The sequence below is a fragment of the Cervus elaphus genome, chromosome 22 (genome assembly GCF_910594005.1).
Source record: "Cervus elaphus chromosome 22, mCerEla1.1, whole genome shotgun sequence".
NCBI classification, from domain to species: domain Eukaryota; kingdom Metazoa; phylum Chordata; class Mammalia; order Artiodactyla; family Cervidae; genus Cervus; species Cervus elaphus.
In genome coordinates this window covers 60,465,241-60,480,945 of record NC_057836.1, presented here as the reverse complement: position 1 = coordinate 60,480,945, position 15,705 = coordinate 60,465,241, and the positions used below count along the sequence as shown (strand labels likewise).

The 15,705-nt window shown below is 39.3% G+C and overlaps 1 protein-coding gene across 15 annotated transcripts in view; it reads right to left on the bottom strand.

Moving 5' to 3' along the window:
* LOC122680161 (cyclin-Y-like protein 1) overlaps positions 1-15,705 on the bottom strand; it is a 256,180-nt gene that overhangs the window by 46,104 nt on the left and 194,371 nt on the right. Inside the window, exon 1 of one of the 15 annotated variants that reach the window (XM_043881216.1) lies at positions 1,227-1,275. The exons of the other annotated variants lie outside the window; for them this stretch is intronic. Coding sequence (XP_043737151.1) covers positions 1,227-1,254 — 28 coding nt within the window. The 5' untranslated portion in view covers positions 1,255-1,275. Of the gene's footprint in view, positions 1-1,226; positions 1,276-15,705 lie in introns of those variants that run through there. 15 annotated transcript variants of the gene reach the window in all.

The following is a 15,705-nucleotide window of genomic DNA, read 5'->3' as shown; positions in this document are numbered from 1 at the left end:
GATGGCTAATAGGCATATGAAAAGATATTCAACACAACTAGTTAATAGAGAAATGCAAATCAAAGACAACAATGAGATATCACCTCACACCTATTAATGGTTAGCATTCAAAAACAACAAATGTTGGAAAGGATGCAGAGAAAAGGGAACCCTCCTACACAGCTGGTGGGAATATAAATTTGTACAGCCTTGTGGCTCAGCTGGTAAAGAATCTGTCTGCAATGCGGGAGACCTGGGTTTGATCCCTGGGTTAAGACTCCTTGGAGAAGGGAAAGGCTACCCACTCCACTATTCCAGTCTGGAGAACTCCACGGACTGTATAGTCCATGGGGTTGCAAAGAGTCGGACATGACTGAGTGATTTGGGCTTCCCTGATAGCTCAGTTGGTAAAGAATCCACCTGCAATGCAGGAGACCCTGGTTCGATTCCTCGATCCAGAAGATCCGCTGGAGAAGGGACAGGTTATCCAATCCAGTATTCCTGAGCTTCCCTTGTGGTTCAGCTGGTAAAGAATCCACCTGCAATGCAGGAGACCTGGGTTCAATCCCTGGGTTGGGAAGATCCCTTGGAGGAGGGATCCACTCCAGTATTCCCGCCTGGAGAATTCTCATGGACTGTATAGTCCAAGGGGGCACAAAGAGTCAGACACAAGTGAGCCACTTTCACTTTCACAGCCACTATGGAAAACAGTGTGGAGGTTCCTCAAAAAACTAGAAATAGAGATCCTATACGATCTATGGATCATATATGACCCAGCTTTCTATTCCTGGGTATATATGTAGAAAAACACTAATTTGAAATTATACATACACCTTAATGGTCATAGCAGCATTATTTATAATAGCTAAGACATGGATACAACCTAAATGTCCATCAACAGAGGATAGGGTTAAGATGTAACACACACACACACACACACACACACACACACACACACATACACACAGAAATATTACTCAGCCATAAAAAAGAATTAAATTCTGCCATCTGGAGCAACATGAACGGACCTAGAGAATATTATGCTTAGAAAATTAAGTCAGTCAGAGAAAGACAATACCATACAATATCACTTATATGTGGAAATCTAAAAAAAACTAAAACCACAAATGAAGGTATATGCAAAACAGAAACAAAATCACAGATATAGAAAATAAACTTGTGGTTACCAAAGAATAAAGTAAAGGCAGGAGGGACAAATTAGAGGTATAAGATTAAGAGATACAAACCAACACGAGAAACAAGGATGTGCTGCATGGTGGTTTAGTCACAAAGTTGTGTCTGACTCTTGCAACTCCGTGGACTGTAGCCTGCCATGCTTCTCTTGTCCGTGGGATTCTCCAGGCAAGAATACTGGGGTGGGTTGCCATTTCCTTCTCCAAGGGATCTTCCTGATCCAGAAATTGAACCCAGGTCTCCTGCATTGCAGGCAGATTCTTAACCGATTGAGCTACGAGGGAAGCCCCTATATACTGCATGCCAAAGAGGATTATAGCTCTTATTTTATAATAAACTATCAGTTCAGTCGCTCAGTCGTGTCTGACTCTTTGTGACCCCATGAAAAGCAGCACACCAGGCCTCCCTGTCCATCACCAACTCCCAGAGTCCACCCAAACCCATGTCCATTGAGTCAGTGATGCCATCCAATCAACTCATCCTCTGTAGTCCCCTTTTCCTCCTGCCCCCAATCTTTCCCAGCATCAGGGTTGTTTCAAATGAGTCAGCTCTTCACATCAGGTGGCCAAAGTACTGGAGTTTCAGCTTCAGCATCAGTACTTCCAATGAACACCCAGGACCGATCTCCTTTAGGATGGACTGGTTGGATCTCCTTGCAGTCCAAGGGACTCTCAAGAGTCTTCTCCAACACCACAGTTCAAAAGCATCAATTCTTCGGTGCTCAGCTTTCTTCACAGTCCAACTCTCACATCCATACATGACCACTGGAAAAACCATAGCCTTGACCAGACGGACCTTTGTTGGCAAAGTAATGTCTCTGCTTTTTAATATGCTATCTAGGTTGGTCATAACTTTCCTTCCAAGGAGTAAGCGTCTTTTAATTTCATGGCTGCAGTCACCATCTGCAGTGATTTTGGAGCCCAGAAAAATAAAGTCAGCCACTGTTTCCCTGTCTATTTGTCATGAAGTGATGAGACTGGATGCCATGATGTTAGTTTTCTGAATGTTGAGCTTTAAGCCAATTTTTTCACTCTCCTCTTTCATCAAGAGGCTGTTAGTTCTTCTTCACTTTCTGCCCTAAGGGTGATGTCATCTGCGTATCTGAGGTTAATAACCTATGATAGAGTGTAATCTGCACAGATATTGAATCACTATGCTGTATACCTGAAACTAATATAGTATTGTAAATCAACTACTCTTCAATTTAAAAAATAAATAAGTAAATAAAAATTTTAAAAAGGGATTGTGCTATATCCCTTCTAGTTCCTTTATGCTCTATCTTAAGGCAGTTAAAAAAAAAGACAGTTAACATCTAAGTAATATACTTCAACTGTTAGATTGACTATTTCTTGATTACAGAATTAATAAGTTATCATTATAATGCAAACATGAATGACTAAATGACAAAACTCCTATTTTTTATCATTAATTTTCTCGTATCTATATATGTGCACACACACACATACACATATATAGGCTATGATAAATATACATATTTGAATCCTGCTTCTGTGACCTTGCAACTATGAACATTTCCTCATATCATTAAAAAATTTGTGAAAATATGGCTTGTAGTGATGTATGATATTCCATTATGTGGATGAATTGTGATATATTTAATGTACCTATCATGAGATATATACAGAGTTTCTAACATCAATAATCTCTTATAAAAATGTTCATCTCTGTTGTGTTTGAGGCTCGCTCTCTCTCTCATGGTTGACTCAAATGCTAACACTGGCAAGTCAGGAATAAAGAGTTTTGAATGCCTGCCTAGTGCTTGCTAGCCATGTGATCTCTGTGGATGTTTAACTTTTGAGAATCTCAGATTCTGGATCTACCAAATGGGGCCCACAAGCCGTATCTTTCATGGCCATAGTCAAGGTGTGTTTATATGTATGTCAAATGTCTGCAATACAGAAGCCTCCTAGTAAGAATCAGATGCTTTCTCCTCCTATCTCTTTTTGTCTTAATCCAGGAGTCCAAACTGCCTGTGATTAGATTTCAGGATTTCTGTAACAATTCCTGGAATTGTGTACAAACTTCTGTATGCTCAGATGTTTTTCAGGGGGAAAAACTCCCATAAGCATTAAGAAGCATTGCAAATCTCATTCCTCCTCCATATCTTTCCATTTTGCCACAGTGCAGTAGGACTGGCATTGACCTTGTCCCTAAGGGCTGCCTCATTGGCCCTGATTTCTCTCTGAAGGTTTCCCTCATCTGTTGGGGAGCTAACTCTACAACATGAACCTAGCCTGACATACAGTTTCTATGCTGACATTCCAAGGCACTCAGCCTCCATTTCTTGGCACACAATGAGTATTCAATCACTCAACTGATGTAACTTGTTGCTGATATTATTATATACTTGATGAAATTTTCAGGAGAGGTCCATGCATCTTAAATTAAATGACTAGCTTGACCATGGAAGGTATGGTACATATGAATGGACACCTCCCTCCTCCTGTCTGTCTTTATCTCTGTCTCTCTCTCTTTCTCAACTCAGACCTATAGGGATTGAACCAAATTCTGAAGTTCCCTTTATCCTAAGAAGGTTTATAAATTTATCAAATGAGTCCAGAGATTACAATTTCTTTTACCTCATAGAAAAGGATGTGCGCAGGGGAGAGGGATTTGGCAAGGCAAACATCAATATACAATGTTAAAATGGGATGATGGTCCATCTGTCTTGAACAACCCCAACCACAAGCTGACTGGCAAAGGAGAACTTCTGAGATTTAGACACCAAGGGATTATCTTTTAATGGGCTGTCACAGGGTTCTGTGGTATGAAATTAAACATTTACTCACAGGTCAGCCACTACTTACACTAGACATTCTGCAGCGTGAACTCCCTGGCACAATTACCAATGTGTGGCTTTACCAAGACAAGTTTTGGGGCTTTTCTCTCCTACTTCTGTTAGAATATAAGTAGTGGTACACACTTACTTCCTTTAGCTACAAAATTTAATACTGTACTTGGAATTCTGTAGATTTAAAAACCATTTCTTTTTAACATAAGGAATTGTGAGTTGAGCGCAAATAAAATATGCAACAAAATAAAACAAATAATGACTTCAACACAGTTTAACTTTGAATGAAAACTTTCCAGAACATTTATCTGAAAAAGGACTATTTTCCTGCTTCCATGTGTCAAATACTTCTCTATTTCCTCACAACTGTATTCTGGACAGGATGACAAAATATAACTAGAAGACTCCCCACTACTCTCTCTACCTTAACTATTATGTGATAAAGGATGGACTGGAATTCAAAAGCTATTGTTTGTTAGGATTAACGGCTGCTGGATTCGTTGAAAGAATACTTCTAAAATTACATGGATGGACAAACAACCTGAATAGAGAAATGAGCAAACTTTCCCTAGAGCTTCCTTGGCTGGCTGAATCACTGAATGGCAGCTGACAAGGTTTTCAATAATGCCAAGTCAGCTGGTTCTATAACGCTGTGTGCCCCAAACATAATTAAAAGTGTTAACAAGTTTGTAGCCTTTATCAGAACATATTCCCCTTGCATACCTTCAGTGACCTGGTCACAGCTACTAGAGACAAATCTCTTGTTTTACTTTATGTACTAAGGTCACTGTACCCTAGGGAACTTCCTTGACTGTATCATGCCCGAATCCGGAAGACTCCAAAATCTACCCAGATGAATTGTATAGGCTTGCTCCAACAGCATCCCTTGCCTTTATTGGGCTTCCCTGGGGCCTTAGATGTTAAAGAATCTGCTTGAAATGTAGGGGACCCAGGTTTGATCCCTGGGTTGGGAAGATACCCTGGAGAAGGGAATGACTACCCACTCCAGTATTCTTGCCTGATTCCATGGACAGGAGGAGCTTGGTGGGCTACAGTCCATGAGGTGGCAAAGAATCAGACATGACTGAGCAATTAACAGTTTCATTTTTCTTTCACTCCAACAGCATCCCTTTCCTTTCTCAGGATGACAGCAAAACATTAATCCTTTCGGATGTTTATGGAGGAGAAAAATGTGTATGGTTTGGGTCATCTTCTGTTAATTACTTTAAGTCCGTCCATACAACAGTGAAGTGAGCTAGGTTTCCTCAGACTTGTGTTGAAAAGGGGCCAGAAGAATCAAGTTATCCCCAGCGTATTACATTTTGGAAAATGAGGGCTGTAGATGTAAGATCGCTTAGCAGCATCTGAGCTTTCTAACTGCTGATGTACTGCTCTTCCCATACCACACTGTAAATTGTTGTGTCTGTGCTTCTAGAGCTGGGATAACCACATAGACCACACAGGTCAAATCACAGGTCTAAAAGTAGTCACTGGTGATTGAGACGAAACAATGCCAGATATTCTTAAAAGAGAGTAAATGCATATTAAGCACCTACCTAATGTCTTGCTTATATTCAGTACTGAGTAAATGACAGTGATTTTTTTTTCCTGTTATGTAAGGCATTATAGATAAATGGACAACTAGACAACAGTATTATTTTTCTTATAAGACTGCTGGTCAGGAATGAAACCCTTCTGTATTCTGCCAGAGGAGACATCATGACTTGATCACAGCATTCTTTCCCACTGATTCTCCTTGGAGACTTTGAATTCTTCAAAAGACATCACTTCCAACAGCCACCATGAAGTTGACTCCAAATGAAACTTACTTATTATACTTAAAGATCAGGATCTGTACCCTGTTCCCCTCTGCATCCCCCTACCAGTGCTACCACATGCTCTGTGCATAATACGTATTCAGTAAATATACTAAAAACATACAATCAACTTAACACCAATGGGATAATTACAAGAGTGCTGCCGGGGGAAAATTAGAGGCTGGGGATTGCTGTTTATTCTGAAAAATTCCAAACCTCTTGCAGGGTTGCTGAGAGCAATAACTCAAAGGACAGGGTTTACGCCGGGTCAGAGAGACATCTTGGCTCCTCAGAGCTCCTTTCTTAGTTAAAACAGGAGTGCTGGGGCAGGAAGGAGGGGGAGGTTGGGGGGGGGGGGGTCAAGGGCCACCTGGACCTGAGCTGAAGCCATGTGGTTCTACTTGGAGCTTCCAAGTCAGTGGCGCCAGTGGTCGTTTCCTCAATTATTTTAGGCCAGCATCTCCCCCTTGGCATTGGTTCTGGATCTTTGTGGCTGGACATTTACCCTCCCTGGCTCCACATGAATAATTCAGGGAGGTGGCCCAAAGCCAGAAGCTGCCCCAGAGCCCCAGATTCCATCATCAGCTCTCAGATGGGCTTTACTTAATGGCACCAGGAGACAGGGAGAATATGGATGATGACTCACTATCACATCCCTTAGAGGGAGAAAAAAAGCCCACGGGGAAGAGATGAGCATTCGGCTCCTATGAAGTTAAGAAAATATAATTTAGTCATCCAGATATCTCATTGGTAATAAAATTACAGATGAATCAAATCTAATTAGACCTGTTAAGTCTGGTGAAATGTTTAATTAATCTTAATTGGCTACCTCTGAAAGTAGCTTTGCATCCATTTCTTAAACAAAATAGAAACATTACAGCTCAAGTGACAGACTGTATGATCAGGTGATGAGTAAATACTAGTAGAATTGAGATGGTGTTGTATGAATTTAGAACAGGGGTTTCAAATTTTAATGCTGTCAGGGAACAGGCTGGGATTTTAATTTGAGCAGTAGGACAAGAGGGTAGCTGGGATGAACAGTTCTTTTTTGGCTTAATCTTTGAATTCAGTATATTTATACACTTCTGGCCATTAAAAAAAAAAATCATCTGCAGTCCAAATTCGGCCAGTCCACAGGAGTTTGCAACTCTTGATTTAGAGACTTCCTTAAAATGAGCTCAAGCTCTTTAAAAGAAATTCTTATACTCAAATAATAGATGAATCGTTCAGCAGAGTCAGGTTATTTTCCAATTTCTCATTTCCATCTATACTTCCTACTCCAGCAATACAAAGATGGGCAAATAGAATCTCAGGAATTAAGCTAATGCTTTAGCTGTAGAATGTGGAGATATTTAAGAGGCAGCATGGTTAGGCACTGACCAGTGAGAACAGATGCCAGTCGAAGAACCAGAGCCCCCTTAGGAAACTAGGCCGTTAGTTTCTGGAATGTGAGGAGGTCTGGAGGGACTCGGGCTGGGGGGCGGGAAGCTCAGGTAAAGAGAGGCCTGTGGAGGGCTCAGGCACGACTTTGCCCGACTCTCTGCGACCCTATAGACTCTAGCCCTCCAGGCTCCTCTGTCCATGGGATTCTCCAGGCAAGAACACTGAAGTGGGTTGCCATGCCCTCCTCCAGGAGATCTTCCCAACCCATAGGTTGAACCTGCATCTTCTGCATTGCAGGCGGATTATTTACCTCTGAGCCACAGAGGAAGCAGCCCCGTGACAGAAATATCTGTGTCTTAGAAACCAGTATGGCTGCTCTGTTATTTACTAACTGAATATCCCAGGAGGGGAAGCAAGTTCTGAGTTGCATCCAAGAATCTTTCCCATCAGAGTCTGTGCTAGCTTTCAAGACTACTTTTGATACTATGAATCCCAACGGTATCTGATCTGGCTATTGGGCATACCCAGTTCTGTTTGGACACTCTTCCACTGAGCTTACCATTTGAAACCTTAGCGAGACAAAGAAAACTTACAACCTAATGACTTTCATTTTCATACCTGACAGAAGATAAACTCACAATTATAGCCTGAGAGCTAGAGATCTTAGAAAATGACATCATACTTTCCACTTCTCCCAGGTACTTTTGAAGAGAAATATGCCTGAATCACTTCTTTGCTGTTTACTAATACTACACAAGGTGAATTTCAGGAAGCAGAACTGAAGTATTCTGAGGGGAGAGCTTATACAAGGCTGAGCCTAAAATCTGCTAAGGTATCTGGTCACATTTTTCATATTATGCCTCAGATTTAGCAAAATTGCTAGATATCAATAAAAATGGAAGATATTGCTTCCATCAATAGCAACAAGTTATACCATTCATTCAGCTGCCTCTTATGTTTACATTACTCAATGTATATGTATTATCTTTTAAGCTTACAGCAACCCTATGTGGTACATTTTATAATCCCCATTTGCAGATGAAGAAACTAAGGTAGTCACAGTGATACTGACCAAGGATTCTTAGGTGGTCAGGGGCAGGGCTGGAATTTGAATCCTAACATCTAACTACATCTAACTGCAAAGATTCAGCTCTCAATCTCCACCAGCATTGCTCGACTTTTCATTAACCCTTGCTGCTGCTGCTAAGTCGCTTCAGTCGTGTCCGACTCTGTGCGACCCTGTAGACGGCAGCCCACCAGGCTCCTCCATCCCTGGGATTCTCCAGGCAAGAACACAGGAGTGGGTTGCCATTTCCTTCTCCAATGCATGAAAGTGAAAAGTGAAAGTGAAGCCACTCAGTCGTGTCTGACTCCTAGTGACCCCATGGACTGCAGCCTACCAGGCTCCTCCGTCCATGGAATTTTCCAGGCAAGAGTACTGGAGTGGGTTGCCATTGTCTTCTCCTCATTAACCTCTATAGCCAATTTAAACTCTAAGCTCTATCCAAAGAAATGTAATGTAAGCCACACGAGAACGCTGAAAATGTGTGGTAAAATACACATAAAATGTACCGTTTTATAATCGGCATAATTCACTGGTACTAAGTAGTCACTACCACCACTATCCATTGCCAGAACTTTTTCATCACCCACAACAGAAACGCCTTTCCTTTTAAACACTAAGTCTGCATTCCCCCTACTTCTAGTCCATGGTCACTTCTAATTCTACCTTCTGTCTCTATGAATTTGCCTATTCTAAGTATTTGATATAAATGGAATCATGCATTATCTATCCTTTTATGTCTGCCTTATTTTACTTAGCATATTTTCAAAGTTTCATCCATGCTGCTGCATGTATCAGAATTTCCTTCCTTTTAAGGCTGAATAATATTTCATTGTATTATATTGTATTATATACATGAAATAATATTTCATTGTACCACATTAAATTTATCCATTCATCTCTTGACTGGCATTTGGGTGATTTTATGTATGAATTTTTAAATGCTCTGGCGTCTCATTTAAAAGTAAAAAGTGAAGTTAATTTTAATTACATTTTTTTATTTAACCTAGTATAGCCAACTTATTATCATTTCAACATGTAAAATTATTAAGAGCATATTTTATATTCTTTGTTACTAAGTTTTTGGGTTATAGTATGTATTTCATATTTACATCACATCTTAATCTGGTCCAACTATATTTCAAGGGTTCAATAACCACATGAGCATAGGGGCTACCAGCCTGGTCAGAGCTGCTCCAGAAATTTACTTGGGGCCCTTCTCTTTAATGATGTTCCTTTGAGTCTGAAACCTTACTGATGTAAACATACCATCTGGTTTCAATGATATTTAAAGTTCCCTTTTCAATTATCTGTAATTAATGTATTTCTTTCTAACACTGGATATTGTAAAAAGATAATACAACATGGTCAAGATGAGGTTCAAGACACATGTATATAAGATAAAGGCAAGGCAGTATATTATTTATTGCCAAAAAGCAAGGGATACATAATAGCAACTTTATCTAGAGCAAATATAAGGTTCCAAGACTATAGAATTTTTCTTCTGATTTGTGAATTTTTTACACACAGTTTATGAAAGGTTAAAAAATCATTTTACTTAAGCATTTAATAGATCATCTTAATTTAAAATATAACGACATGGAATCTGAAATTTCTTTGAAAACCTAGGATGATTAAAGGAGGAATTAAGGAGAGGCCCATGAATATCAGAGTCATTGAGGAAGAAAGGACAACATTTATGAAATGACAGCCTTGTATAAGCCACACCCCATGCCTACTATGTACACACACAGGTCAAATTGTATGATATCAGTATTTGACTGTTTTTGACTTAGAAAACTATCAGTTTCAAAAAGTTCAACCTAATGCACCATTTCATCACTGCATGTGATATTAGCAAATTAATTCTTCATGAAAAAAGTAGAGTTCAGCAGGGGTCTGAGGACTGTATACAATGTACATAGGAAGAGAGGAAGGTGAGATTCTTTTGAGAAGATGGAGTCAGGTAAAGGGAAGGGAATTAACTTTATAATAACAGCAGTGGCAATAATAATAATAGTCGTCACTGGTTTTTGAGTGCTTATAACGTGGCAAAGCATTTTATATGTATAACCTCATTTAACACTTATCACAACTTTGTAGGAAAGATATTCTCATTCTCATTTGGAAACGAAGATGCTGAGACTCAAGAGAGACATTTTTGTTGTTGTGGGTCAGTCACTCAGTCGTGCACAACTCTTTGTGATCACACAGACTGCAGCAAGCCAGGCTTCCCTATTCTTCATCTCCCAAAGCTTGCTCAAACTCATGTCCATTGAATTGGTGATGCCATCCAACCATCTCATCCTCGGCTGTCCCTTTCTTCTCCTTCCTTCAATCTTCCCCAGCATCAGGGTCTTTTCTGACAAATAGACAACTTATTCCTGACAACTTATTTATCTCTCAAGTTGATTAAAATTACTATGTTATTTCTGACTCCAAAGCACTCAACAACCATCCATGTTTGCCAGGGACCGAGGGGTTCCTAGAGCCTGACTTCTCATTTTAAAACAGGGACAGTCTTAAGCAAATGGGAACAAGTTAGGCACCCTAATGCCAGAGTTCTAATAGTCTGTTATGGCAACTTGGGGCCCCTGCCCACCAGTTTAAAGAGATCTTTTCACTAGGTACAGAATATATGTGGCAGATAGTAATGTTTTTTCCATTTTTTAATCTTTTTTATTGTTAATGTGAGCCAGCAAGAATATTTTCTTAAACTAGGTAATAGTTGAAACAATTGCCCACAAATGTGGACATTCCCCCATGATGCTGGGTACAATATTTAATAGTGGTGATTCATGGACTGTTTCACTTTAGTATCGATGGCAGGAGTTCTTAACCTGGGGTAGATGGTGGGGGGCATCCGAGAAATTATAACACTATCTTCATTAACTTCTAATTGAAATTCAGCATTTCCTTCAATTATGACTACAAAGAATCAACCACAAAATTATTAGCTGTACCTGTGATTTTATCACTCATATAAATTGTATATGTTTTCATATCACACTGTAGCTATTGAGATGCACGATTTAAACTCATCACTTTAAAATTACAGTAATTATCAGGCCTACTGCAGCTCTGATATTTAATATATTAATAAATACATGAATTACTGATTTGTTTTGAAAAAAATATTTTGACAAATGCATTTCAATATAATTAGTTTGCTTTGCAATTTTATGCTCTTTTTTACACAATCAAAAACATTTTGAAAAAGAGTTAATGCCCCACAAGAGGTTAAGAACCCATGTTCTAAACCTACGGGTAACAGACATACTTCCGTAAATCAACATCAACACTTTTTCTCCACTCCTGATACCACATCACCACATCACCAACCCACTGCTTCCACAGAGGAGTTAACCACCACGTGCCTGGCTTTCAAGATCTAATCGAAGGCTGCCTCTCAGGTTCTAATCTAATCCTGTTCAATGGGAGGATTTGGGCTACAATGGACTAAATTTAGAAAATAAACATATTCACCAGCTAGGAAGTGAGGGACTGGGCTTTAAGCCTTAGAAGGAAGTAGGCTCCCTTAACTCAGTGCAGCCCACCCATTCTTTCACAGGCATTTTCCTTCCCTGGCCAATTGTGAGAGTCTCTTTGTGAATAACATATCTGGATTAGTTTGCTGAACAATTGCCTCGTTTTAGTTAGCCTCTGATTGTCCTTGCTTTTGTGAGTCAAAAATCCTTAATCTTATTTGAATGAAATTTAATTCCCTAGAGAGCTGAGTCTTTAGTCTCTTAGTTTTATAAAGTGAGTGCTTAGAGAAAATGTAGGAGAGCTGACATGGGACTCCTTTAAAGCTAGGTCAAGCTCCTAAGAAAATAATTAGATAAATGTGCACTCCAGTTGGGGAGAAAAGGAGGAAAAGAATTTCTCCACAAATTGCTTTTAGAACATTTAAGTGGAATTGAATTTGATTGTCAAGAGCCAGACAGCTCTCAGGAGGTCATTTGATCTAGTCCCCTGTTGCTGAACCAGAGCACATGTGTGAAAATCTAGCCCAAACTTAAAAAGCTTTACAGAAGAGAACAGATAATGTACCTAAGCAGGTCCTGCCAGGTAGGTGGGAGGAGGTTGCTGACTGAAAGGAATATTCATAATAAGCCATATGGTAGCATGAGCTCATTAATTAATTATTTAATTAATGAAATACATATTTATTGAGCCCCTACCATGTATCAGAGACTGTCCTGGGCACCTGAGACATATTCGTGAGATTACATTTTAGTGGGGGGCAGGGAAACTGATACACAATAAACCTATTAAGAATGTGATAATGTGTGTTGCGAAGAGAGAAGTACACTGAAAACAGAAAAAAAAATTAGAGCAGGGAACAAAAATGGAAGTACTGAAGTGTTGGCAGAGAAGGGATACCTTTGTAAACTTGTAAATACAAATGAGTTACTACATGTTAAGAACTTAGAATGATGCCTAGTATGATAAGTCCTCAATAAATTATATGCATATAAAATATGCATTAAATATACCATATATATTTAGTAATGCATATTATATATTATGCAATATACATTATATATGTATGTATATACATATCATTTTGGTTGCTATCATAATAGATGGGCTTGATTGGGTACAAGAAATAGAAACAGACTTAAGCAAAACAGGAATTTTATTAGAAGGGTGGTGAGGGTGCCTCTGAAGAACCTCTCAGAATTAGTTGAGAACTTGATGCCAGCAGAGAACACTTCATAGTGTTCTCTGCCCAGATCTTGGCAAGATGGGGAGAGCAAAGGAGAAGGTCATCTCAAAGAAGGAAATTGGTGAAAAGATGAAGCATTGAGACTGAAAGATAGTGTCATTCTAGTTAATAATGTGACAGAGTTCTATAAGATAGATTTGGTTTCCAAAGCAGGTACTGGAGGAGGGTGTTACACTTTCCCAATATGAGTCACAGATGAATATGATGTCAAATTTAGGGGATGGGTTTTAATTTCACAGCATATAAAGTATACTAGGGCTTCCCAGGTGGCGCTAGTGGTAAATAACCTGCCTACAGATGCAGGAGATTTAAGAGACATGGGTTAGATTCCAGGGGTTGGGAAGAACCCCTGGAAAAGGGGATTGCAACCCACCCCAGTATTCTTGCCTGGAGAATCCCATGGACAGAGGAGCCTGGCGGGCTACAGTCCATAGGGTTGCAAAGAGTCAAGACACGACTGAAATGACTTAGCATGCACACAGTATATACTATGACTTTCCTATCTAAAAATTACTGAATCACAACCATGATCAGTTCACACTTGGAAACCTATAGATGGATTCTGGATATACAGATAATCTCTGAGGAGGGAATTCTTGTCCCAAAGGTGGTCAGCTGGGTAATAAATGAAATGAAACCAAACTATATATGTTCTCTTGACTTTTGATCACCTCTTTTCAAAAGAAACAAAGTCAATGTTGGCTAAAACAACTTTCCCTGCCCTTGGTTTCCCTACTCATCATCCCTTCTTATTGCTTAGTTTAGACTTGTCCACGTGCTTACAGCTCTGACGCAAGAAACTGTCTGTTACCCAGAGGAAACCTGAGTGCCTTCAAGCTGAGAGGTACAGGGGTCTCTATGGGCTATTGAAACTGGTTGTAGTGCATCTAAGAGCATAATTACCAGTTCAGTGTGATTTTCCAAAACTTTCTCACCTGAGACACAATAATTAAAAACACAATAATTCTACCTGAGTAATTCAAACACTTGATTTGTCCCTGTGAATTTCTCCCAGCACATACAGAGGCTGGGATCTGTGGCCACACTATCCCCATTTGCATATTTTACTTCCAATTTCTGGGCATGGAAGTTCCCTTTTCCTTGTAGAGCCTCTTTTTAGGCAGAAATCTCCCATTTTTCAATGAATCATGCTTATTTTGGATGTCATCATGTTGCAGGTGTGTGAAGATTTAAAGGAAGGATTTGAGTCTGAGATATAAATGATTTGGGTTTCAAATATGGAAGGCCAGAGAGACTTATATTTTTATGACCAAATGGAATAGTAATATATTTAGACATATGGTATTCACATTATGTCTCATTTTCTTCAATGTTGTTGGCAGGAAAGCCATAGCAAGAGAAATGGCTTTCTCTTCCCTTGTGGTTATCTGAAGCAGTGGAGAGTCACCAACCAACATTTGGTTCTTACATTGATCCTCTCTGCTCAGGATAAAGAATCACAGGCCACCAGCTAACAATAGGATGGTATAAACCATCAAGTGTTGGGGAATTTAAAAGTATTCAAATGCCAACTCATTACCTCCCTAGACCTTACCATTTTTAGGAAGTACCTAGAAGGAGATAATACTATAATAACCTTACAGAAGGAAAAATCTGAGCCAGAAGCATCAGGGGTCTACTCCAAGTATGAGGATCCAGTTTCCCTTCTGAACCCCTTAAAGAATTCAGAACCACAGGGGAAAATAAAGGTAACACAAGACAACGTTCACTGAAGTGCAATATATGCCTATATCAGTAGGTAAAGTTCCTTAACCAGATGTTGGTACCAGGCACTGTTCCAAGCACTTTACATTACTAACTTATCTAAAAATTTCACAATAATAGTAAGAATTAGACACTTGTTATTTTGATTTTACAGAAGAGGAATCTGAGCAAAGAGATGTTAAATGTCTTGCCTATCATCACAAAGCTAGCAATTAGCAAAGCTGGGATTTGAACCCAGGTTTTCTGGCTCCCAGGTCTGTGCTCTCAGCTACCGTACCTATCAGTTTCACATGCATCTATCACTGTATATTTGAAACAAAAAGATAACAAGCTATTATTGCTCTGGATAAGCCTAAAGTACAGACGATACTGCTAGTCCGTTTGGTATAGATATGATACCCAAATGGGCTCATGAATAAGTCAAGCCTTCAGTGACAATACCTTCTATCATATCACATTGGAAGGATGGGTATGATGTTATCTTATGCTATTAAATTAAAACCAATGTACCTATATTAAATTACAGGTTTATTTTATTTTTTTATTTTTATTTTTTTTGATTGCATACTTTTTTTAAAATTTATTTATTTATTTTTTCAGTGGGTTTTGTCATACATTGACATGAATCAGCCATAGATTTACACGTATTCCCCATCCCGATCCCCCCTCCCCCCTCCCTCTTCACCTGATTCCTCTGGGTCTTCCCAGTGCACCAGGTTCGAGCACTTGTCTCATGCATCCCACCTGGGCTGGTGACCTGTTTCATAAATTACAGGTTTATTTTAAATGTACAGATTTATACAGGTAATCTGAATATCTGTGTATATGGCTTTATTCTTTTCAGGGTTATATTTCATGATATTTTTCCCCAAAGGGCAAAAACTTTGAACGCTATGTTTGAATGATTAATTTTGGGAAACACTGATGGTAGTCCAAATCTCCTATTTTAAAAGTGAGAAATTCAAAGCCTGGGTTCCTAAAGGAACTTGCTAAAAGTAAC